Raw genomic sequence first — 24,598 nt, forward strand, 5'->3', positions numbered from 1 at the left:
ACCATAATGTATACATAATTTGCAATATGGCTGAGTCATAGTTCCTGAAATATTCATAGCTTTTGATTTAAATTGCACCATATAGCTGCATAGTTGAATTATTGAGTGAATGGCCTTGGGAAATTCTAAATACCTTGGCATCTGGACGAAGGCTCTCTAGTGGAGAGCCAGGAACTGGATGCAGTGGAACTGTTGCTCTAAATGAACACTGTCCTGTGAAGAAACAAAGACAGAATCAGCACAAAGTCTGAAGCCCTCCTGTAGTGAAATCACTTCATGAATGGAAAAACTGTGCTATCTGCCCCCCATATAATCCAACTTTCTAAAGACAGCACTAGGTATTATTTGTCAACAGAAGTGAAGCTACAATGAAGAAGCTCTGTGAGAGCAAGAGGTGGATGTGGACACAGTATGAATTCTACTTTGCACCTTCCAGCAGAGGTAGAAGGTCCACAACAGCCTGACCAAGAGCCACAGTCTTTTCCTCCTTCTGCTTCTTCTCCTTTGGTAAAACTTCAATCACAGTCACTGAGGGGGGGAAAACATAGAATCTGGTGATGTTTCTCAATCACCTATAAAACAGCAGTTGGAAACAGGGAGATCATTCAGGGTGCCTAAAAAGTATATTAGCTCTTAACCAACATTCCTACTTGATTCCCCAGTGATTGAAGGGGATAGAATAGCTGAGTGTTTCCCACAGCCAGTGCTCAGACTTCATTCTCAAGCAAGTCCTGCTGGAAGAGGATGAGAATAGAGAAGCTGAGAGTTCCCTATAGGGATGCTTCTACTCCATTCTCTAATGAGTGACTCCTGCTAGGAGCAGATGGGGATGAAGCAGTGAGAGATCCCCACGGCCAGAGCTCCTTTCAATTCTCTAGTGATTCATTCTGAGCAAATATAAATGGACAGTTAGAGTGACAGTTACTTACAGAATAAGGGTTTGTGTGCGATGTCATCTAGCGAGTTTGGCCCATCAGAGTTGTATTCAAAGCTAGTGGTGAAGTTATATTTCACTGTCCCATCTGAAGAAACATCAATTTTCAGGGAGTCACCCAGGATAACACCATTATACTCTGCACGCACATAGGTCACTGGAGTGTCTCCTTTGACACCTTTCTGGCAAACACAAACCAACAATAGGTTAATTATTTTATTCTACTGCAAAAGGCAGATTTCAAACTGCTCACAACCAGAGCTGTCCACAAAAGGTGGTTGAGCTAAGGAAAAAAAAGATTTTTTTTCAGTTACTCCACACACAAGAATGGGTTTATGATGAAAAATTCTGGTCTCACTGAGATTTCACCCTCTTTTTTTCATTCTCTCTCTCTGCAGCACCCCAGTGGTTACTAGCACCCAGATGTGGTAGGGACATTTAGAACTAATAGTTTTCATTAACATGGAGGAGGAGAGAAGCATAACTACACTGACTTTCATCCAAAGGGGCAACATAATAATGAAGAATAATAATAATTTCAAGACAGGTTCTGATTTTTGTAAACAACTGAGGAGGTAGCTCACAAATGGCATGGCTGCATTAATATGAAATTCTAGAATACTGTATAGCTAAAGAACTCCTTGAAATCTAGTGGGAATTTTAGCAAGCTTTTTGGAAATATTTGGATTCTGTAGACTCATTAATTCTACACTAGTAGCTTTAAAGAAGGGCACAGTTTTTAGCATGTGTTTACTAGTGTTCTTAAACATAGGAATATAGGAAATTCTAAAGTATATCAGACCAGTGGTCCATTTAACTCACCAGCTTTTCTCTGACAGTGGCCACTGGCCAGGAGCAGATGCTCCCAAAGACAGTGCAAGAAATGATGAGGTGGGAAATTATAATATAACCTCAATACAGGGGGAAAATATTTCCTAACCCTCTCAAGATAGAGGTTGACTTATGACCAACAAAGGCTGATATCCTCTCCAAACTTTTCTTTAATTCTTATCCATATAAGCCAAATCTTTATTTGAATCCTGTTAAGCAATTTTGCCTAATGATACTTTGCGGTAATCATAGACTTTAAGGTCAGAAGGGACCATTATGATCATCTAGTCTGACCTCCTGCACAATGCAAGCCACAGAATCTCACCTCCCCCCCCCCCCTGTATCAAACCTGTGTCTGAGCCACTGAAGTCCTCAAATCATGGTTTAAAGACTTCAAGGTGCAGAGAATCTTCCAGCAAGTGACCCGTGCCCCATGCTGCAGAGGAAGGCGAAAAACCCCCAAGGCTTCTGCCAATCTGCCCTGGAGGAAAATTCCTTCCCGACCCCAAATATGGCGTTCAGCTAAACCCTGAGCACGTGGGCAAGACTCACCAGCCAGACACCCAGGAAAGAATTCTCTGTAGTAACTCAGATCCCACCCCATCTAACATCCAATCACAAGCCATTGGGCATATTTACCGCTAGTAGTCAAAGATGAATTAATTGCCAAAATTAGGCTATCCCATTATACCATCCCCTCCATAAACTTATCAAGCTTAGTCTTGAAGACAGATATATCTTTTGCCCCCACTACTCCCCTTAGAAGGCTGTTCCAGAACTTCACTCCTCTGATGGTTAGAAACCTTCATCTAATTTCAAGTCTAAATTTCCTGAAGTCCAGTTTATATCCATTTGTTCTTGTGTCCACATTGGTACTGAGCTTAAATAATTTCTCTCCCTCCCTGGTATTTATCCCTCTGATATATTTATAGAGAGCAATCATATCTCCCCTCAGCCTTCTTTTGGTTAGGCTAAACAAGCCAAGCTCTTTGAATCTCCTTTCATAAGACAGGTTTTCCATTCCTCGGATCATCCTAGTAGCCCTTCTCTGAACCTCTTCCAGTTTGAATTCATCCTTCTTAAACATGGGAGACCAGAACTGCACACACTATTCCAGATGAGGTCTCACCAGTGCCTTGTATAACGGTACTAACATCTCCTTGTCTCTACTGGAAATACCTTGCCTGATGCATCCCAAGACCGCATTAGCTTTTTTCACGGCCATATCACATTGGTGGCTCATAGTCATCCAGTGATCAACCAATACTCTGAGGTCCTTCTCCTCCTCTGTTACTTCCAACTGATGCCTCCCCAGCTTTCATTGTGCATTGTGTAATCAATATATCCTTTTATCAGTTTTAAATTTGCTGTTTTTCAGTTTCATTAAATGCCTCCTTATTAATCCATTAAGAGAAAGGCTAAATAGAAGACACCTTTTCTATACCATTCATTATTCTGTATTCCTTTCTCATGTCCTCTCTTATTCATCTCCTCTCTAACTAAACATTCCCAAATTTCTTCTATATACCTTCATCTGGAAGCTTTTACGTATCCCTTAACATTTCCCTCCCCCCCCACCCATCTCTTAGCCCTCTCTATACTTGCTATTTTCTTTTTGAGAGGGGGCGACCAGAACTGAAGTATTCCAGTTCAGGTTGTACCACTGATTTATATAATGACATTTAATATTTTCAGTATTATTTCTCATCTCATTCCTTTATAGACTTCCCTACTGCACAAAGACATAGCAAGGGTAAATCTATTAATGCATGAGAGGTATTTTGATACTATGGTATAAATGCCTAGACAGATAGCTAGATGCATTCTACCATTTTATTTGCTTTTCTGACTGCTGCTATATAATGAGCAGAAATTTTCATTGTGCTGTCCACTGTGACACCCAGGTCTTTTTTCTGAGTTGTTACAATTACTCTAGACGTCAATAAGATCAGCCAGGAATGTAATGTGGTTCATAGACTCCATTAATGGCCAGATTTTGATTTTAGTTAACTGGCACAAATTTCAGTGGAGTTATTTGAGATTTACATTGCTGTAACTGAGATCAGAATCAACTCTTTATAAGTATTTGTCTCTATATTATGTTGGTGATGGAAGGAGGGTATGGAATTTAAAAAAAAAAAGAACATGTTAGCAAAACAGGAGTATGACCTATATCATGCATTGCTTAGAAAACTTTGTTGTAAAGAATTAACTAAAAATACTGATAGTAATGCAAGAGGGGGCATAGCAGGTCATGTTTCAAATTAATGTTTATGCAATGCAATATTCCTGGATGGGCTGTCGGTGGGGATTGAACCCAAGATTTTTGGACCAAAAAACAAGACCCTTTACTCTACATACGAGCTAGCCACTACTGGGGAACAGAGAACCATGCTGTGTAACTATGGGTTACACTGAGGTCCTGGTTTCATTATAGATTGCTCAGGAGTGTTATGTTCTCACACCAAGTTTTGGAAGCGTTTACAGCATAAAAGTTCATGCCTGCCCCATTTACTAAACCAGATATATTTAATGCCAGACAAGATGAGACATTTCAGAAGCCTTTACCAGGTCACGTGCCTCCAACACTGTGATCTGTACCGGTTTGATTGGGGACAGAGGTGCCTCAATGGAAGAAGGTGGAGCCAATATAAGGGATCCTCTTTTACTAGCCTGCCCAGAGAGAACAGCCATGTCTCTGCAGAAATAAGGAATGAAAAAAATTAAACATACCCATACTCTTTCTTCTAGGCTCTGTTTTGCAGTAACTCAGCACAACCTCTTGTTATGCTCTCAGCAGCACTATTCCTGTGTTGTGAGCTCTTCTACCTTCTCTAAAACTACCCCCTCTCCCAGCTAATCAAATTCAAAATAATGTAAATGATACACAGAAACGGCACATTCTAATAAGATTCAAGACCTGGATGTTGAAACATCTCAAAATGCACATGGTTTTACTGATCACACAAACACTTTGTACAGTTCAGTTCCCTTCAGTGTGAAACTCAAAGTGAAAAATATCTTATGGACATAAACCCCAAATGGTACAGGACGGGGAGCATGTCAAACATTTGTGTGATGTATCTAGCTATGGAGGGAGAGTGGGGTGAAGGGATACCCAAAGAAGGGCAGGTCCCAGGGACAGGGATACCCAGTGTGTGTGTGGGGGGGGGGGAGTTCCTGTGGCAGGGGATAGGCAGGGAGGGAAGGGGTACCCAGAGGCAGTTCCCAGGGCAGGAGAGGAGAGGGAACAGCCAACGGAGGGCAGTTCCCAGGGATGGGGATAGCCGGTGGGGGGGAGTTCCTGGGGGAAGGGGAGGCGCGGAGGGGATACCTGGTGGGGGGCGGTTCCCAGGGCAGGGGATAGCCAGGAGAGGATACCTGCGGGGGGGGGGGGCAGTTCCTGGGGGAGGGATACCTTCTTCGGAGGTGCATCCGAAGAAGTGGGCTGTAGTCCACGAAAGCTTATGCTCTAATAAATTTGTTAGTCTCTAAGGTGCCACAAGTACTCCTGTTCTTTTTGCGGATACAGACTAACACGGCTACTACTCTGAAACCAGAGGTGGGGAGTTCCCGGGAGGAGGAGGGGACAACCGGGGGTGAGGGGGGCAGTTCCCAACTTCCATGGGCAGGGGATAGGCTAGGCGGGGATATCCGGTGGAGGCCGGTTTCCGGGACAGGGGATAGCCGGGAGAGGATACCCAGAGCCTGGAGGGGGCAGGTCCCGCGGTAGGAGGGAGGGATACCCAGAGGGGCTGTTCTCGGTAGGGGGAGAGGACAGCCTGGGGGGGGAGGGGCAGTTCCCAGGGCAGGGGATAGGCTAGGCGGGGATACCCGGTAGAGGCCGGTTCCCGGGGCAGAGGGATACCCAGAGAGGGCAGTTCCCGGGGGTTCCCCGCCGGATGTACATGACGGGGGCAGACCCCAGGGTAGAGTCACCCCTGGTCCCGGGTGTACGGGGACGCGAGCGAGGGGTACTCACCGCTTACGGCTGGGACGGGGAGGAGCGAGTCAGTGATCACTTTTCAGGGGCGCGTCCTCGGTAACCGTAGCAACCGTTCCTACTCCCGCGCGTGCCTCGCCCCTTGCCCCACGCGTAGGGCACGTGACGGTGTTCTGACTCCACCTCTCCTGCCGCCAAGCTTGTTGTGGGCAGCAGGGGGCGGGGAGCCTCTCTCCTGAGCTGGGGCTGAGGCCCAGGCGGCCATTTTGGTTACTGGCGCAGGCGGACTGTGCCCAGCTCCGGAGCCCTGGGCAGACTGGCCAGTCACTTTGATTGGAGCATAGCAGGACCTTGGTTCTAGCTGCGCGGGGCCCTGAGGGGCAAAACCTCATGCAGCCTAGGGCGCCCGGGACATAACCACTCTGACATGCCTGTGTCCTCTCCTGTCAGTGCCATGGGAACATGCTGTGACCTCACACAGTGACATTGTGGGAACAGGTATGAGTTCTCATGGCTGGGCCATGGGAATGCCCTGGGACCTTGCCTGGCACACATCCTCGCCTATCAACACATGATTTTATAATGCTCCCTGTCAATCTGGGGCTCTTTAACTGCTCTCGACCCTATAGTGTGGACCCTATTGTTTAAAGAATTCCCTTACTTAGGGTCCAATGTGCCGTATCCCATATCAAGTCACCATGGAAGCATTATAGCCAGCCCCAAGCATTCAAAACTCATTAGGCCCTGAAAATCATGAGATTGCCTTAAAAGTCACGGGATTTTAAAAAATAATACATTTGGGATTCTTTTTATTTGACCTTTAGGGTCACACTTTCAAGCTTTTCTCTTCAACCCTGAGGGCTTAAAGCTTAATTGAAAGAAAGAAAGAAAGAAAGAAAGAAAGAAAGAAAGAAAGAAAGAAAGAAAGAAAGAAAGAAAGCTGAGATTCTCACATAATGAAATGATGCCATGAGCTGCAGCTTAAGAAAAATATCAAATCTTGCAAGACTCGTGAGAGTTTGTAATACAGTAGAATGCATTTTGTTCCCCATTTCAGCAACAATTACATGAAGTATCACACAGTGCAATACAAATGTAGGGCTTTGGTCCAGGAATGGAACTATTGGCATTTAGATAGATAGGTAGATAGATAGATAATCTTTTATTTCCATGACACATAGGTGACCACCCTACCTGATTTACAGGACATGTGACACAACTGTGAGAAACTAGAATCCTCAAGAGCAGAGTGGATAGCATCTTATAGGGGCAGTATACTAAAGCAGGGAAGAAGGAAATCCGTGGCTCTGAATGTCCTCCTCATCTATAATTTGTTTAGTGTCCATATTGCACTGGAAACATAGTAACAAATTAACAGGCATACACAACTCCTGAGCCACAGGTGCCCTACAAGTCTCATCCTCAGGCATGGAGGGATGTGGGGGCGAAACAGGTGATGCACAGTATCATTGGCCATGGAGAAAGGGTGGCATAGGGTAGATGATATGCACTGTCCTCTTCCAGAGAGGTGAGGTGGGATACACACATTCCAGCCACCTGGAAGTGATGGGATCAGGTAGGTGATACTATCATCCAGCATAGGGGTGAATTGGGTGATTCACAGTATTCCCTGGCATGGGGTTAGTGAATAATACCATATTTTCCAGCAGGGGGCAGGTGAGACATAGGATCCTGGAGCTCCCGTTGTCAGGACCTGATAAGAGTTTTGCACGTGCGTCTCCTAAGAGCCAAGCCCCAGTGTCTCAGTCACTCTACCCAGTGAGAAGTAATTCTTGACAGGGTCTGAGTAGGCAGTATATTCTTAGACCACAAGGTTCTGTCTAGCATTTCTGCAGTTAGAAGCAGAAAACAATCCAGGAGAAGGCAGGCAGCTGCAGCTCTAAGACAAATCCACAGCGAAGAAGAGAGCAACGGAATGGGAAAGAAAGAAAGAAGCAAAGAAAAAGCACCTAGAAGGTTAGTCTGCCTTGTAAGCTGTTGTCATTTCAAGGAATGGATGGTTTAACTTCTCAAAGTTTACTCTGGTCCTTAGATTCCCTTCCTGCACTGCTTTCTTCCTCCCCTCTCGTCACCTCCATTTAGCATTCTCTTACGTTCCTCCTGCTGAAGCAGTTTTTAGACCCATTACATTTCTCCCTTCTGACAAATGGAGCTACAGATGAATGAAGGAACAGGCTAAGAGGATTCAAAGGGGAGGGGAAATAACCTTCTCCAGTCTCTATATTCAGGGGCTGAGCACAATTTTCTCTCTGCTTGGACACCTCAAGCTCCTGGCCGGCATGGGGCTGAGGACCAGGTGAGGAGGGTTTCAGTGAGATAAGCATTTTTAACCATTTTGTTGATCTGGGTTGGAAGAGTGCTTTGAGTGTTAATGTACCCACCGAGTTCCTGGGGGGAGCAGGGTCTTGGGACTAGCTGTGGCTAGCTTGAGGAGCTATGTTTGGATGGTTGGGGAGCAAAATACGGACTGAAAAGATCTGAAAAGTTCCAGGGCAAACAGTTAATGGAAATCACTCCTGCCATTAAAATTGCTTTTGGCTTGATTCCTAGGAGGTCTCTGGCCAGTCCTATAGCTGATTGGCTGGCTCCCCATGGTGACCCAGGACCAGAATAGCACTGCTATCAGATTTGTGTTGGTAGTGGTTGTGTTTTTTCCTGGGTCTATCTTCTTGCCCCATGACATTTGAGCATGGCTGCCCTTGGCTTTCCTCCTTTATTCCTCATCACCCTATCTCCGTAAGTGCTTTTTTTTTTTTTACTCTGGGTTGGAAAGGCAATCAGTCTGGTACAGGAATAGATCAAGCATCTGTCAAGTGATGTGGGAGGCAGTCCGAGTGATCCAACTGGCAAACTCCCTCCTCCGCCCCCGCCCCAGCTCACACATTGAATCCATGCCCTGCTCCCTTGGGTGAGTGATTTGTACCATTCCACCACCACTGGCTTCTGTTGAGCTTGGGTTATTATATGCCACAAGATTCAGGTCCCTGGAGCTGGCGCAGAAAAGTATCTTATAAACACTAGCAGCATGTGCATTGGTACACACACACATGAAGGAAGAATTCTGTCTGTGGAGCACACATGTAGACAGAATGTCACTGCTGGTATATGTATGTATGTGGAGGGGAGAGGGGGAAGAGTATGCTCAGAGGCAGCAGCTAGACCTCCTTTTTACAGGTTTAACATATGCTCCCTCGTGGGCTAGCTGCCACTAGTATGGAAAAGGGGTGAGACCATGGCCATCACCAACACCCCTCCCTTCGCGGTGTATAGCATCACCAACTCCTATGTGCCCATGAAGTTCAAGCATGATCTGTCCCATCCGGAGACAAACCAAACAACATGGACTGGCTGATGGTGGCATCAATGTTTTCCCTTTGCATTTCCTAATTAGGCTGATTGACTTTGTAAGAGCAACGTGGTAGGTGCTCAGATGCTATGGTTATGGGTAGAGCATAAAGCTGGAATAACAACAGCCTAGAATTTAATACTCATCAAATGGAGATCGGGGGTACCAGACTTGTTCCTTCTCTGGCTCTGGACCATGATCAGGCCCTTGTAAGGCTGACAGCAGGGCTCAGTTCTTTGCCAACCAAGTCAGCTGGCTGGGCTGAAAGCGTTTTCCTGACTTTCAACCAGCTTTGCAAGCAAGGCAGGCACCGTCCACCTGTCAGCAGTTATTCCCCTAGGCCAGACCTCTGCGTGCATCTCCAGGCCCTGCTGAGAAACAGCAATGAACTTGCTTATCATAAAGAGAAGCTAGCCCGCTGTACAGATCACCTTTTCTTACTCTATGCAAGTTCAGTGCTGGGAAAACGTGCCTGATTGCCAGCCCTGGAGCCAGAGTCCTCTCTCTACTAACAGAGCAGGTACAACACAGGCAGGGAAAGTGTAAGCTCTCTCCCCAGTGTGTCCCAGTCTTGCTCTGCAGGGACCTGTTCCAACAAGGAGAGCTCACTCTATTCACTCAGTTCTTGTCTTCTCTGCTGGGACTGCACAAAAGGGGGCAAATGCTGTAAGTGCCAATTATGGTGGTGTCTTGGATGTTAGGAGCACCTTTCCATGGACACTACCATCTGATGTGTGGTCTGTATGAAACTGGTGGTAACTTTTGTACTACTGAGCTGGGCCAAGTTTGAACCTTTGATCTAGAAGTAAAAACACACACCCCTTTTCTGACCTGAGAATCTCAAAGCATCTTACAAGAAATGTTAGCAAATTAATTTTAAAAACCACTCCTGAGAGATAGATCATTATCATGCCCCTGTTGTATAAACGGGGAAAGTGAAGCACAGAGAGGGGCCGTCCTGTGCTCAGTGAGTCCATGGTAGAGATGTGAAGAGAACCCAGGTCTCCTGACTCCCAACCCCCATGTTTTGGCCACAAGCTTATCCTTCCCTGAACCTGTCAGATCACTAGACCGTTAGCGCAGACTTCCTTCCAACAGTGCCAACTAGAACCAGCCTGAGGACCTCCTACCCTGTGTCCTCCTTCACCTTCTGTGTCTCCTCTTGTGGGACCAGTTCTTTACACCGTGGGTCACCCCACCCTGGCTCTGTCTGCCCACACAGCGTGCAGCTATGGTAATAACACTACTGCATTCACCAGCGTGCCAGCTTGGAGAACATATGACATGGTCTTGTGCCACTGGCTAGTCAAGACACCTGCTGAGCTACCCTTCGTGCTGGTCAGAGATGCACATGGATCTCATTGATTGCCATGGGAGCCTCCTGCGCACAGCCCAGAGCAGATTTGGGGGTCTGCTGTTAAAGGACTAGGCAAAACCAGAGGATGAAAGGGCTTCCTTCTCTCCTCCTGCTGCTGGCATCCTCTTCAGAAGAGAGGTCACGGCCGCTGTGGGGGGAGCAGAGCAAGAGCTATCTGAGAGGCTGAGTCAGTCAGTGCTGGCAGCTTATGCTAAGCGATGACAGACGCGCCACCACACTGATTTCCACCAGCGGCCAAGAGGCAAGCAGTGCATCTACAGCCCTCTGTCAAGGGGAGAAGAGAATGGACGGGCAACACGGCAGAGAAGGGAGGACAGCAGCTCCCTTCACAAGCAAGAACGTGGCCGAGTCATTGTTGGAGGGGTAGGTAGTGATACTAGCAAATAACGTCAGTCAGGGCAAACCCCTGAGGGAGTGGATGGACTCAAAAAGCCTGTGGTCTAGAATATGCAGAGCAGAGCACCAACAGGCCCCCTTGTGGCAGTCTCTTATGTCTGCAAGCCAGCAAAACTGGCCTCCCTCTCTGTCTGCAACACACCTAGGGGTGAAAGGCAAAATACACAATAGTACTTAGCCCCCTGGGATGCTTTTAGCTGTGAGCAAAGCCACGTTTTCTGGCTCTCAGCTGGGTGCCTCCCAGAGAGACCCTCGCAATGTGCTATATAGTCAGTGATTCCTCTGACCAGGTACGGGAGCCAAGAGGGCAGAGAAAGTCCATTTGCAGGGGCAGAACAATGGGATCCTGGCCAGTCTTGGACATTCCTGCTGTGCCGTAGGAACGTTCCAGACCCAGCCAGGATAACCTAAACAAACTGGATCCAAATCACTAGTGGGAAGGGGAGCTGACGGAAGTCAGAGGTGGGTGGAGGAAGAGAGAGGGGATGTAGACAGCTATTGTAGAGAGGAGAGTTGAAAACCACCCAGTAGAAGTGGCTACTATTATGGCCATTCCATTTAGACATAGGTCTGAGTCAGATCCTCCCCAAATTCAGCATCCAGATCTATATTTTGCATCTCAGGTTTCTCCAAACTTCCATATCAGGGGGGATTTAAAACAGCTTTGTGTACGTGAATTAATTCAGCCGCAACTCACCGGGGAAGTGGGGTGATATCAGTACTTCTCCATTTTAAAGTCAGGGAAACGGAGGAGCAGAGATGTGAAGTGCCTTGCCCCAGTTCACACAGAGCAGACCAGACACTGGATCCCAGATTACCAGGCTCGCAGCCGTTTGCATGCTAGACCCTGCTGCTTTCCCTGCAGGTCGTTAAGTGGGGAGGACATCTCCAGCATACCAAGAAGAGGCGTCCAGAGCTCAGGCACCATAGTCTGGGATAGATGGGGGGGGGGGGGCTGTTCAAGACCTCCGCAGTTATTCTCCTTTATTCATTCTCCTTATTTCCAGCCTGCCCGATTTCCAGCACTGACAGAAATGGCTCACAGAAACAAGGGCGCGACTTCCAAGTCCAGCCACTCCAAGAAGAAGCCTGCGGAAGAGCCAGTAATTACAAGCCACAACATAGACTCCCTGGGCTTCCAAGCTATGGATAGCAACGTCCCTGGTCTGTCGCAGGTCATCCTGAAGAAGCTCAACATGAAGAGCTATGACGAATACAAGTGAGTAATGCCGGGGTGCCCGGTGGCTTCTGCACAAGGTGTGTGCTGCCATCTGAACACCCGCATGGCACACGACCTCAGACACCTCTAGGACTGTCTGCACTAGCCACTGGGAGCATTAGACTGCTGGATGGCCTGAGGGAAAGAGCAAAGCAAACACTATGTGCCCCTTGGGTAGAGGGGACCTTGGTGGACTGATAGGGCCACTTCCAGTGAAAAGAAAGTTAAACTCCCTTGTTCTCAAAGGATCAGAACATCATGCCCTGTTGGTTCATATCCTAGTAGGGATAAAGTTCTCTCTCCTAAGGGGTCCTCAGATGAGGCCTGGCCCTGCCAGTTCATATCAACATGTGGCTATAACTTCCCTTCAGTTCAGAACAGTCACTGATCATACCAAGTATGGATAAAGGCATCCGATCAGGACAGTCTCTGCTAGCTGCCATCAGGGCATTGATAACATTCGGGCTGGCCCCTACAACAGAAGCCCTCATCAAAGCTGTGGTAATGAATTCATACTACAGCAGTGATGAAGCAGCATACAGTACCCCCCTGCAAGTTGAGCTGATGCTAACATCTTCCATTACACGGCATCTTTGGGCCAGTCTTGTCGCTATGAAAGGACCACGCTAGGACAAGGTTGGGTTGTGCCCTGCTCGCCTTTCATCGACTTTGCTACTTTGGCTGTTTTCCTGCAGGTCTGCCATGGATGGGAAGAAGCTGGGGATGGATTTCGGGATCCGGACTTATTTCGACATGTTTCAAAAAATGGAGGACACCTTCAAATTCTGTGCTGAGTGCAAGAAACTCCCCGATGCCCTCCCTGACCCCAGAAGCCTCCGGCGATGCAAAAGGTACTCAACAGCACCCAGTGTGTGGCTGAGGGCGGCTATAAAGGACTGAGCCATAGCATAAGGCAAGATCCTTCCCTTGTCCCCAGTGGAAATATTCCCAGAATATCTATGGGAACAGGAGGACAATTCCTTCTAACAGAGGCTTAGCTAGGCTTCTGCATGGGGCCCCATAATAGAGGTTAGTCCTCTGAGTAGCAGCTGGGTGCATCTGTTTTTTTTTTTTTTTAATTCCTCAGGACTGGATCCAAAGTCAATGGGAGTCATTCCATTAACTTCAGTGAGAACAGGCCCTCAGTGTCTAAACCTCTGCACTCTCTGGCTATCATGGGTGGAGGATGAGATGTTGCAGGGGGTATAACTGAGGACAGGGGGCGTAGCTGTCCCTTGGTGGGTAGCTTGTACATGATTCCAATGATGCTGCCTGGCTGCCTTCTGCATGAAGGCGGCAGTACCAACTCAGTGGGCGACACCTGCTAAGTGAGGAGCTCTCTGTTCTTACCAGCCCCTTTGAAAGACATTGCAACAGCACCAAGGCCAAACTAATCCCTGGTGTAACCCCAATGGATCAATTAAGTTACCCCAGGAACAAATTCTTGTATTTATGTCTCATGTTCACATGCAGGGATAGGGGAGGGCAAGAATGCTGTGCAGTCCAGAGAGAGCCCATCAACTCACACACTGAGTATTGGTCTCCTTAGGGCAGCTCTCTCAGGCTCACTCCTGATGGTCCTCTCCTATCAGGTGCTAGAATGTATCTTGAATTTGCTGCCTGGTGGAGCACCATATTCTTTCTCCTCTCTCTTGCTCCCTCTAGGTGCCAGAACGTGTATTACTGCAACTCAGAGTGCCAACGGGCCAACTGGCCTGTGCACAAGAAGTTGTGTAAGAAGCTGAGGTTGGTAGCTCTTGACCGGCTGGTAGAATGGCTTGTCTTCACAGGTAGGTTTGCTGCCTACATTCAACAGAAGGGGACAAGGGGTCCTCTTTGACTGGGTCAAAGCTGGCTGGGCTATCTGCAGCCAGAGGCCATTTGACTGTCTTAGTGCAGATTCATCTGTCTGCTGCCTCATGCAGGAAGCAAGCCTCCAAGTAGATGGTAAGAAGATTGCACCAAGAAGGGAATTGGGCCTGAGGTCTCATGGTGGATTCTATCCAGACCTGCTCACGTTCCCTCCCCAGCTCCCAGACCTTTGTGGCTTGCCTGGGTTTCCATGATATCAGTGACAAGCACTGAGGGCTGTCTTTGAAGCCTGACAGAGCCCTGTCATGCTGTGAAGCCAAGCAAGGTGGTGTCTGGATACCACTGAGTGTTAGCTAGGGGGAATCCAGGAATTGCACACACACAGAGACTCATAGCTGCAGGGGCTTCCAGTCTCCTCATTAGGCCTCATACACTCAACTGTTCAGGGGATTTGTGGAGTCCTGCATACCTGTAGCTGCTCTCCTAGTTTGGCTTGAAGACTCCTGGGTTCTCTGGGGTTCCAACATCCTTCACAGAGTTGATGGCTCAGACGTCCGTTATACAGTCAGCTCCTTCATCTCCCTGTTGTTTCCCCTTCGTTACCACACAACGTATCCTTGTTCACTGGCAGGGCTGCTCTGAGCTCAGCACCTCCTGTTAAGCTGAATGGCAGAGCTTCAAGCGCTGTCTTTTTAAAGGGATGATACCCTTATCCAGGGAAAAAGATCAGTACAGCCTGGGGAAGTCTGGAGCACTGAGCTGAGAATTTCTGGGGTTCTCCTTCTAGGTGACATCCCATTCCCCACGGCGACCTGGACAAAGCGCATACATGAGGTGAAAAGCTGGGAAGACTGGTTCTCCATGCAGGAGCACCTGGAAGAAAAGCTGTGCGCTATACTGACCGGGCGTTATATGAATATCCTCTGGGCCAACGTGGGGAAGCCAAAGCCAGAGGAGGGAGAGCTGCTGGAGTCTGTCAAACGGCTGACCACAGACTTCCAGTCCAGGCCGATCACCATCGGCTTGGCGCTGCACGCTTTCGGCATTAATCTCTATACCAAGCCTGTCACAGTGCATGTCATAGGGGCTTCCCATATCGAGACCCTCAACACCCGGGTGACGGATTACGATGAGCTGACACGGGTGTTTCCTGGGCACCAGGGCATCGAGGTAGTAATGGTGGGAGTCAATGTGGTAGATGGACCCATCATGAGGCCTCCGCTGACAGCGTTCGGACCCAGGGGAAGAGTCTATCTTAGCAGCTACAAGTCGCTTTATCCTGACTTCTGGGAATCCCAGGTGGAGACTCATCAGGCTGCCCGCCCAGACCTTGTGGTAGGCTTTCATCCAGGTGAGTGCACAGACAGAGGCTAACTACGGTCTCAAATGGTGCTGCCCTCCCCACTGATACTGCCCATTTGGCCCCATCTGGGGCAGCGCTCCTTGGGTCCCTCCTTCTAGGCCCAATCAATGCTGCCCTTCAGATTTCCTGCTTCTCCCTGACAGCTCCCCTCCCCCGAAATCTCCTCTCCTGCGGCTTGTTTCTGCACCCTCTGTTATCACCACACCCCGCAGCTGGGTTTCCTCCTGCTGACCTTCTCCACTTCCAGAAGGTAGGGGACACTCAGATTGACAAGGACTTGGGGCAATGTAGCAAAGTGAAGACCCACTGGCATGGCACCTCCTGCTGGTCATCTGGGAATTAGCTCTTTTCCAGCATATGGAGCAACCTCTGCAGGTCAGTGTCTCCTGGACCCCGGTGCCCTTTACCTCAGGATTCTGCCTCAGCAGTACCCCCATGCTCTGGGTCTCCCCTCCCAGGGGAACCCCCAACCCTCTATACCCACCTTGCCTCATTGGCTACTGCCAGTCATCATCTAGCCCCTGCTCACTGGGGCGACTGCAGTCTGTAATGGCCACTCACCATTGGCAATGGGGTAGGACCAGCCGCCTCTTCCTATCCCCGGGCTACACCTCTGCAGCCCCAGTACCTCTGTAGGCCTTCGCCAAGGCCTGCAGCCTGGGGGTTTACCAGGCTGGAGCTCCCCCCAGCTCCTGTTGCTCTTTTCCCCAGCACTGCTCTGCTTCAGAGGCCTTGCTCCCACGCAGCTAGCCCTTCCCACTCCAGGGCTAGAGTGAGACTCCTCCCAGTTCCTGGCCCCCAGCCCTCTTATCAGGGCCAGCTGGGCCCGGATTGGGCTGGATACAGCTTGGCTGCTTCCCCAATCAGCCTAGCTTGGCTGCTTCTAACCCCTGTTATACAGGAGTGGGGCAGCCACTCCACTACAGGCAACATAAAGCAAAAAGAAGGAAGAGACACCAAGACAACATCTTCTCAATGGTGATACCAACAGGGCCGGCTCCAGGCACCAGCTTAACAAGCAAGTGCTTGGGGCTGCCAAGGGAGAGGGGCGGCACCTGCGGCAATTCGGGGGCGGCAGGTCCCTCACTCCCTCTAGGAGCGAAGGACCTGCCGCAGCTGATCGCGGCTTTTTTTTTTTTTTTTTTGCTTGGGGCGGCAGAAATGCTGGAGCCGGCCCTGGATACCAAGGAGGCTCTGGGAGTTAAAGGCCAGAACAACTGAAAAGATTTCAACTGTTCCTTTCTGCCATGCAAGAAGAATTCCCACCGGGCTTTGTGGGCTGGGAATTGATGGCATAGTCCAACTTTGCATGGGTCAGCTTGCATCCTGCAACCCCAGCTTAGCAGGACAGTTAGAGACTCCTGGGTTTACACAACGTGATGTCATTGCACTGACCCATTGTCAATGACGTACTGAGGTTCATATGGCAACATGGTGACTCAGCATCAAGGTGTTAGAATGTGCTGGGAGCATTTTTGTACCAAAGGACAGTGTCAGGAAAGGGCGGCCTTGCTTAGTGTATATTCCTCCTAGAGCTTGGCTTGCCTTTTTTTTTTAAATGTCTCTGCTCCTAAGCATTGTGCCACAGGCTTTAGTATTTAATGCACCATACACGCTGGATCCTTCATGTGTTTAACCAGGATCAGAAGATTTCCTCATAACATCTTTATAATGGTTTACACATAGAGAGCCTTGGATCTGATGATCTCAAAACACTAAAAATGCAGGGATTGTATAGATGGGGAAACTGAGGCACAAAGTGATTTTTTTTTTTAAACTGACTTTCCCAAGGGCACACAGCAAGTCAGTGGCAGAATTGGGATTGGAACCCTGGAGTCCTGACTCCCATTGCCCTGCCCTAGCCACTAGATATTGCTGCCTCATATATGCCACAGCATATGATTTTTGAGAGCCCGTGCTCTCTTATCAACCAAGTTCCTTGTGACTTGCATTTGCCTTCTGCTGGGACAATAACATGAACCAAGAGCTCAGCAACACTGCAGACATTGGCTGTGGTAGCTTATATCCCGGGAAAGGAGGAGGCAAACCCAGGTACTTTGTTAGCTCCTAGTCAGATTGCTTTTTTAACTTTGTTGCCATATGCCATTAGGGACTAGCTGCCACAGGAAGTGCCACATAGCCAGGATCTCGTAGGCCTAATATCACAGCTCAGCCAGGCTATCAAGATTTCAGTCCAGATGTCTGCTGCCCCCTAGCAAGCACAGCCAAGAATGGTGTGCGCTTTCCCCCTCTGCGTATGCCAGACCCACTGTGTGCTTTCTAGATACCCTGGGACGTCACCAAGAGCCCAGTCTATTGGAAAACGGAGACAGGCCTGAATCAGATCATCAGATTGGGACTCCTCTCCTGCCTTGCGCATCCCGCTCTGAACCCTGTGGATCAGCCCAGTCTCTGAACTGAGAATCCAGCCCGGAGGGACGTTTGCAAGCAGTTAGGAAGTTTGAAGGCGTAGTTACCCTGGCCTTACCACTAGTCCCTGCTGCAGTTGGGCTTAGCATTAGAGCCAGCAGCTGTGATGCAGCAGCACAGAATGCTCCCCTGGTGGGGAGATAGACCCCCCCAGAGAGAGGGCAGCTCGAGCTGTGGAGGGGGCTCAGATTCTGCCGGAGAGGAGGCCATTGGAAGGCGGTTAAAGAAGGCAGCGGCACTGGGGTAAAAAGGAGATGTTGCTGAGGAAGCTGGATATGAAGGGCCGTGTGCAAGGAGCCCAGCCGTGCGGGGCACAGAGCGTGTGACCGGTGAGGTTGATCACTGGGACACTGACAGAGGGAATAAAGTTTAGGCACTGGAGGAACAGGCATGGCTGTCCAGGGAGGCACTGTCACTTGTGGGTGAACCTGCTGGAAAGAGGTACGGTCGTAGCAGCATCAGCTCAAAGGAGCATCACAAGCCGGAGAAGTCAGGACAGCCGGGGTGAAACTAGACTTCGTAGCCAGAGGGAGGAAGAGTTGAGTCCTCCCTGAGGGTGACGCAGCATGTTGGCAAAGTTTCTTTCCTTGCGATGGTTATTTACAGTTTATTATTTTCCTAAACAAGTATTTGATGTTACTTCATAATATTTATGTTCTTACTTAATTTGGGGGGTTTCCTTTACAAAGTTTCAGGTTATCTCCATTGCATGGGTTTGCCTCGGCCTCTCCTCACAGTCAGCATAGCCTGCCTGAGGCCTGCATCACAGCACTGGCCAATCGAGGCTGGAAAGGGCAGGAAATACTCGCAAGCATGTAGAAATGGCCAGAGAATTACAAGGGTTTGTAACATATCAGCACTTTTATTTAAAAGAAAGAGAAAGGCCTAGGATATGAAAGCACCGACATGGCACAACCTATTGCAGAAGTAAATGGTGCTAGGCTAAGCCCAAAGAGCAAAGGCAGCCTCTGCAGAGAGATATTCTGGAGCTAAATCAGGTGTAAATCAGCACCACTCCATTGACTCCACTGGAGTCAGCTGAGGATCTGGCCCTTTAGAACCCCTCTGATCTGTAGCTTTCCCGCTCAGTGAAGACATGGCAAGGGAGTTTGGGGCTGTAGTAAATCAGCCCTGAGTTTAGCTCAGGCAACAAGTTCTGAATCTGGAGATGTGGAGGTGGGGTGAAGAGAAAGCTTCAGAAAGTCTGTTTATGGAAAAGTGCTTTTAAGATCATCACTAAATAAGTCCGTGAGCTACTGGAAATGGAATGCATCTGGGGAAAATATATCTGTCCCCAGTAGGTGCTACATAGAGTAATCCAGAGCTTAGTCTTTAGGCGAGAGGACGCAAGGGTCAGATCCAGGCAAATGGTTTTAACTCATTGCAGGGGTGCAGCGGGCTAGGAGTCTTTTTCTAAAAGACTGGGGCAGTGGCATGGGGAGCTGTGAAATGATCTAATCAGAGGCAGATGGCAAAGAGCAAGGTAACTGCAGAAGCCCTGACAGTCGGTTCACAGTAAGTGGGGTCAAGAAGCCAGCAAGGTGTTTGGAGTTGGGTGTGAGGGCTATCCAGGCAGAGAGGTGGCCCTAGAGTTTTAAAGTTCACCTGGTGTCACAGGGTGCACCACTCACCGCTGGGCTGACGCCACCTCCTGGTCACTCTGGGGATTAACTCAAGGCCTATGACCCCCTGTCCACAGTTTGTGCACCATCACTCCATCTCTGCTGTCAGCCTGCAGCCCCTCTCACAGCCTCAGGAACCACAGTTTCCTCTTTGTGGCTTGGCTCTCCAGTCATGTCTGTATCCTTTTGGGGGGGATGGGGGGAGAAGGGAAGATTAGCTCCTCAATAGTCACTGCCTCAGTGCCACACACCCAGTGGCTGGAAGGGGAACCCAGGCCCACCATCTACTGTGAGTTCCAGCCCAGGGACCCTCAGCTCAGCAGCCTGGCCCATCTCTTCCAGACCTAACTGCTCTGTCCCTGGGCTGCTTCCAACTACTGGTTCCCCTTTTATTCCTGAGCCTACCAGTTCCCAAAGCCCCCTCCCCTTTTCCCAGGAAGTGACTGCAGCCTGCCCACCACACTCGCTCCTCCATGTCTTCTGGCAGTGTCTGCTTTTTCCCAGCAGCCTCTTCCCCTTCCAGCTCCTGGGCTTTATAGGTCCTGCCTATTCCTGCCCAGTTGAACCGCCTTAATTAACTGCCTAATTGGTTAATTGGCCCATCTGGCCTGCATTAAACCCTGCAGGGTGAGTGTGGGGTAGATGCCTCATCACACCAGACCTAAATGACTCTCTTACATGTTCCACCAAAGAACTGTGTTGCTCAGTTGAATCGATCACCAACCCAACCAAAACAAGCCAGGGAACCTTTAGTGAAGTCCTCTCTCTGCTTTTGCCATCTACAACCATGTCTGCCAGCCAGAAACCTCTTCTCTGTACTTCAGCCCAAAACATGCAACCGTAACCATCTAGTTATGCAGCCCCTATTGCCATGGTATATGGATGGCTTTATCTGCCCCACACACTGTGAAGTAGGGAAGTGCTCTTATCCCCATTTTATAGAGGGGAACTGAGGCACAGAGAGAATGAGGCCAGGTCTAGACTAGAAATGTAGCTGGTATGGCAATGTTGGTTAGGAGTGCAGTTTTATTTATGATCTTCCTAGGCTGGCAAAAGCCCTAGTGCAAACACAGTTGTAGCTTATTTCATTTGGGGAACTAGGATTAGCTATACTGGCAATAGCACTCTTTTGTCAGTAGAAGCTGTGTCTTTCACTAGAAGGGTTGACTGGCATAGCTGTATTAACAAAGCCTTTCTAGTATAGACTAAGCAATGGTCACACAGGGAGTATGTGGAAGAGCAGGGAACTGAATTCAGATCTTCCAAGTCCCAGACTAGCGCCCTAACCACTGAACCATCCTTAACTCAAACATCAACTGCTGGAAGAACAAAACACAATCTCGGAGCTCCCCTGTTACCGCACCTAAATAACAAGACCGTGATCGATAACTGTCCAGATTGATCAATACTGCTATAGATTGCTAAGTAAACAGTGTCCAATGTTACCCTCTCAAACCATCCACTAAAGAACCTGCGCTGCACAAGCATGCTCTTCTTCAACGTGGCACTGGGTCAACACTCAGAACAATCCAAATCAGCCATTTCTGACTGGGGTGTGCTTTGTGGAGGGCAGAGACATGCGTTATGGGAGGTGGGTGTGCATGTTGTAAGGTGGAGGAAGGGGAAAATCCTAGTTGTAGGTTACAAAGGTTGGGTGAGAATGTAACTGGTGTGCTTCTGGGTTTGGGGGTTGTGTTTCTAGGCTGTGGATTTAGGCATCCTCTGGTGGCTTTTACCAAAGATTCTGGTTTGGTGGCATGTGCATGTGCGCACACACAGGCACATGTTATTCTGTTGTAGCCCTTGGTTTCTCAGTATTAAGGCCCAGATCCTCAAAGGTATTTAAGCACCTGACTGAAATCAAAGGCACCTACGTATCTTTGAGGATCTGGGCCTACGGCCCTCTGTTCATGGTCATCCCTTGCTGGTATGTCTACACTACGGAGATGATAGCTATGTTGGCCTAGCCTCATAGTGTAGACGCAGCCTCCACTGACAGAAGGAGAGTCTGTCAGTCTAGGAATACCACCTCCCCAAACGAAGTCAGCTCTATTGACAGAAGCCCTCTATGGTTGACAAAGCTGCATCTCCACTAGGGGTTTTGTCAGCATAGCTATGTCGGTCAGTGGTGTGGTTTTCACACCCATGACCGATGGAGTTATGCCAATCTAATGTTTCAGTATGGACCGAGCCTCATGCCTGAGCTAGACTGTAAAAGCCATGGAGCAACGAGCTGCCATATTCTACCTGTCTGCAAAGCATCAAGCAGGCATCTAGCGTTGTTAATAAACAGACTCAATAATACCACAACTCAAAAGCATCAGTTGCAAGCAATGAAAAATACCTGTGGTTTCCTCTGTTTGCAGCCATGTAGAGCATTGCATAAGAGGCACAGGCTATTGGCTGGAACAGAGGACTGGGAGTCAAGATCCCAGGCTTTTAGTCTTGGCTCTGGGCAAGGTCTACGGCTCTGTGCCTCAGCTTCCCCAGCTGTAAAATGGGGATATCTCACAGGTGTTGTACCGTGCTTTGGGGCCCTGGAAGGAAAGGTATAGCAGTGCAAAGGCTTATTATCCCTTAGCCAGCAGTTTGAAGGTACTGTGGATTGACTGACCCACCGTGTCCTCCAGGACCAACTTGTTGGCATCATGTTGGGATCCAATGTTCCCATAGGAGGAAGACAGTCAGCATGCCGGTGTGCCATGATGGCATTTTGCTGGCCGTACGCTAGCACCAGGACAATAACACTGCAAGCAGGGGGCTGGCCTGGTAGAGCCAGAAGGAGCCTGTGAAATCCCCAATGGCTCACAAGCTGGGAATGCTTCTCAAGCCCCCACTCCCAAAACACTGCACGCTCCAGTCAGCTCATTCCATCCAGGGTGTCCTAGCTGGGGGCAGGCGAGGCAGCTGCATAAACAGCATTCCTTGTCACCGCTCCCTGCTGAGAAAACTCCCGGGGCTTGTTGCACCTGCCCCTCCTCGTGGGAGACATTGAAGTCATGGGAGCTACTGGTTCGCAAGGCGGGGAGAACAGGGCCTCCTGGAAACACGATGCTATGCAGGGGATGGGACAATGGGGTGGCAGTGCGTGTATGCCTGAGCATGAGCACACACGCAGCTTCAGCACCTACCACAGCAAGGGCCTCAACCTGCTTCCAGTGACACCAGAGGCACGACTGCTATTGGCCTCACTGGGCAGGGGATCAGGCTCCAAAGCTTTCTGGTGTCCTTCTGGTGTCTGCAGGGTTACATGCCTGCCTGGATGTGATGGAAGGCTGGCTCCCCACACTGCTGCTGCTGCGGGACTACAAGATCCCCACCCTCTTCACCCTCTACAAGTAAGAAAGGCCCTTCCCCCAGCTTTCCCTTGGGGGGCTGAGTACATGTGGGGCTCTTCTGTCCTGTGCCCCAGAGTCCTCCAGACAGTCATTTGCATGAGATGTCTGCTTTCTGGACCAGTCAGCTTGTTGCAAGTCACCTTATAACAACAGGCTGTATTTGGCTATTAGCGCCTGACTCTGTTTTAAACTGCAAAGGGAGCATTTTGGCAGCTGCCACTGTCAGAGCACTGCAGTGACGGTGGTGCTGCTGGAGCCCTGGCGAGCAGTGACAGGGCACTGCTGTGGGGGACGCTCACGATGCTGGAGTCCCAGCTGGCACCGATGGGACATTGCTGTGGGGAAGCTCACACTGCAAGTCTCCTGGTGCAGTGTCAGGGCCCTGGTGTTTTACTCCAGCAGGGTTCAAATCCCAGGAGGTGTCTGGGGGTCAGGGCTGGGGTGAGGTTGGCAGTGTGCTAACTGTGCCCCATCCCCTCCCGACAGCGAGCAGGAGCTGAAGTACTCCCTGAAAATCCTGACAGAGCTGGAGACCCAGATCACAGGCTACGGAGCCAATCCCTTCGCCTCTCTCAAGCCGGAGCAGGTCTATTCCAACCCCAACAAGTCACCCGTCTACTGCAGCGCCTACTACATCATGTGCCACGGGCTGGCTGGCACCCCGGATGAGCCAGACATGGGGGGGTTAGACGGGACTGAGGACAGAGGGGAGTAGAGAGGAGACACCTTTGCTATACGTGCTGTCAGCTACTGCCACCTCCCCAGCCAGAGTGCAGGGCTCCTCCTGAGTCCCTCTTCCCCGGGCTCCCAGCCGGCATTGGACAGGGAATCTTCATGCTCGAGCCCAGGCAGGAGAGCTGCGTGCTTGGGCTGTGCAATGCAGGGGACCTGGGAGGTGGGTGGGCCTTTTCCAGGGGGCTGTAAAGCATTTCAGATAGTGCCCTCTGCTGGACAGGGCTGTGTGTTACAGTGACGCATCAGCGACATGGAAGAGGATCCTTCCAGGTAATAATAAATATCACCAGGGTCTTGCTCTCCTATAGTGCTAGCTAGTAGCAGATCTCAAAGGAGGCCGGGATCATAAAGCATGTAGTTACTAGGGCAGCATCCAGCGTGGCTGCTCCTGACTGCCGGTGCCAGCTTTTGGGGGTCCATGTGCCTGGTGTCAGCTCCCCAGCTACTACCTTAGCGCACAGGTGAGAATGCCCGTCTCAGCTCAACGGGGGGCTCTGGGGAAAGGCTTCCAACCTGCCCTGGCACCCAGCGTGCAAACAGGCACTTGCTCCCACTCAACCAAGGGCGGGGCACCCAGCCAAGAGCGACCATCTCTGGGGCCTGGGCCCAAGTTACAACCCCACCCTGTTTATTCTACCCGTTCATTTCCAGGAGCTACAGCAGCTCCACTTGGCGCATGGGGAAGATGTTGTCCCCTTAGGCCAGAGGAACATCTGGATCGTGGAAGGGGCAGGCAGTTAGCTCCCTGGGGCTCTGGAATGAGACTGGAGGTGGTATTGCCATGTAGTGAACACATCTGGCTTGGGAGTTTGGGGCTGGGGAGGAGGGAAACCCTGGAGTGATATTTGTGACCCTGGCTTGTCATCACTGAAAGGCAGGTTTTTCATTAGACCCAGCCTGCAACGCCCCTTGAGCATGGTTAGATCCACCCCCCATTAGCCTGCTACTCTTGTGTTGTCCTCTGCCTCGGTGACCCCAGAGGGCCACAGGCATGGGAGATGCTGGTGACCTCAATACCCAGACAGGATCTCTTCATGGCGGTGCCTGCCTCAGCGAATGCAGCTCACTCTCTTGAATGGACCCATTGCTGGTACAGCTAGGTGCCGTGTGCAGCATTGCAGAAGCATCCTTTCTGTCCACTAAAGAGCCATTTGCCCTTCCTCCATGGTGGTTGCCTTCCAGGGCCAGTGATGGCCACGCTCCTGAGCCATGGTGCATAGTGGGGAAAGG

General features: G+C 49.8%; 2 protein-coding genes across 11 annotated transcripts in view; one reads left to right on the forward strand and one right to left on the reverse strand.

Moving 5' to 3' along the window:
• CFAP70 (cilia and flagella associated protein 70) overlaps positions 1-5,980 on the reverse strand; it is a 51,827-nt gene extending 45,847 nt beyond the window's left edge. For 4 of the 7 annotated variants that reach the window (XM_065558745.1, XM_065558744.1, XM_065558743.1 and 1 more), the window contains exons 1-5: positions 5,184-5,339; positions 4,334-4,463; positions 930-1,116; positions 430-528; positions 134-213 (exon numbers count right to left, since the gene is read on the reverse strand). In XM_065558745.1, the coding sequence (XP_065414817.1) occupies positions 134-213; positions 430-528; positions 930-1,116; positions 4,334-4,463; positions 5,184-5,200 (513 nt within the window). In that variant the 5' untranslated portion in view covers positions 5,201-5,339. Of the gene's footprint in view, positions 1-133; positions 214-429; positions 529-929; positions 1,117-4,333; positions 4,464-5,183; positions 5,340-5,747 lie in introns of those variants that run through there. The other 3 variants (XM_024100666.3, XM_024100665.3, XM_024100664.3) reach the window with 1 other exon arrangement.
• A 1,564-nt stretch (positions 5,981-7,544) lies between these two features.
• On the forward strand, positions 7,545-23,673 carry MSS51 (MSS51 mitochondrial translational activator). 4 transcript variants are annotated; one of them, XM_005306111.5, is made up of 7 exons: positions 7,545-7,685; positions 11,857-12,068; positions 12,764-12,919; positions 13,734-13,858; positions 14,668-15,231; positions 22,540-22,633; positions 23,120-23,673. In XM_005306111.5, exons 2-7 carry the CDS (start codon positions 11,884-11,886, stop codon positions 23,346-23,348), a joined length of 1,353 nt encoding a protein of 450 aa, XP_005306168.2. In that variant the 5' UTR covers positions 7,545-7,685; positions 11,857-11,883; the 3' UTR covers positions 23,349-23,673. The 4 variants fall into 4 exon arrangements, with proteins under 4 accessions (XP_005306168.2, XP_065414833.1, XP_065414834.1 ...); XM_042861588.2 differs by lacking the exon at positions 7,545-7,685 and adding an exon at positions 10,678-10,816; XM_065558761.1 differs by lacking the exons at positions 22,540-22,633; positions 23,120-23,673 and adding an exon at positions 15,387-15,725.
• Positions 23,674-24,598: the final 925 nt, after the last annotated feature.

Source organism: Chrysemys picta, chromosome 10 (assembly GCF_011386835.1).
Source record: "Chrysemys picta bellii isolate R12L10 chromosome 10, ASM1138683v2, whole genome shotgun sequence".
NCBI lineage: Eukaryota > Metazoa > Chordata > Testudines > Emydidae > Chrysemys > Chrysemys picta.

What these genes read in the sequence shown, in the direction of transcription:
- MSS51 (XM_005306111.5), top strand. Translation starts at nt 11,884, where the DNA reads ATGGCTCACAGAAACAAGGGCGCGACTTCCAAGTCCAGCCACTCCAAG. An exon ending in AAGAGCTATGACGAATACAA is followed by an intron (nt 12,069 to 12,763) that starts GTGAGTAATGCC and finishes GTTTTCCTGCAG; the next exon opens with GTCTGCCATGGATGGGAAGA. An exon ending in AGAATGGCTTGTCTTCACAG is followed by an intron (nt 13,859 to 14,667) that starts GTAGGTTTGCTG and finishes TTCTCCTTCTAG; the next exon opens with GTGACATCCCATTCCCCACG.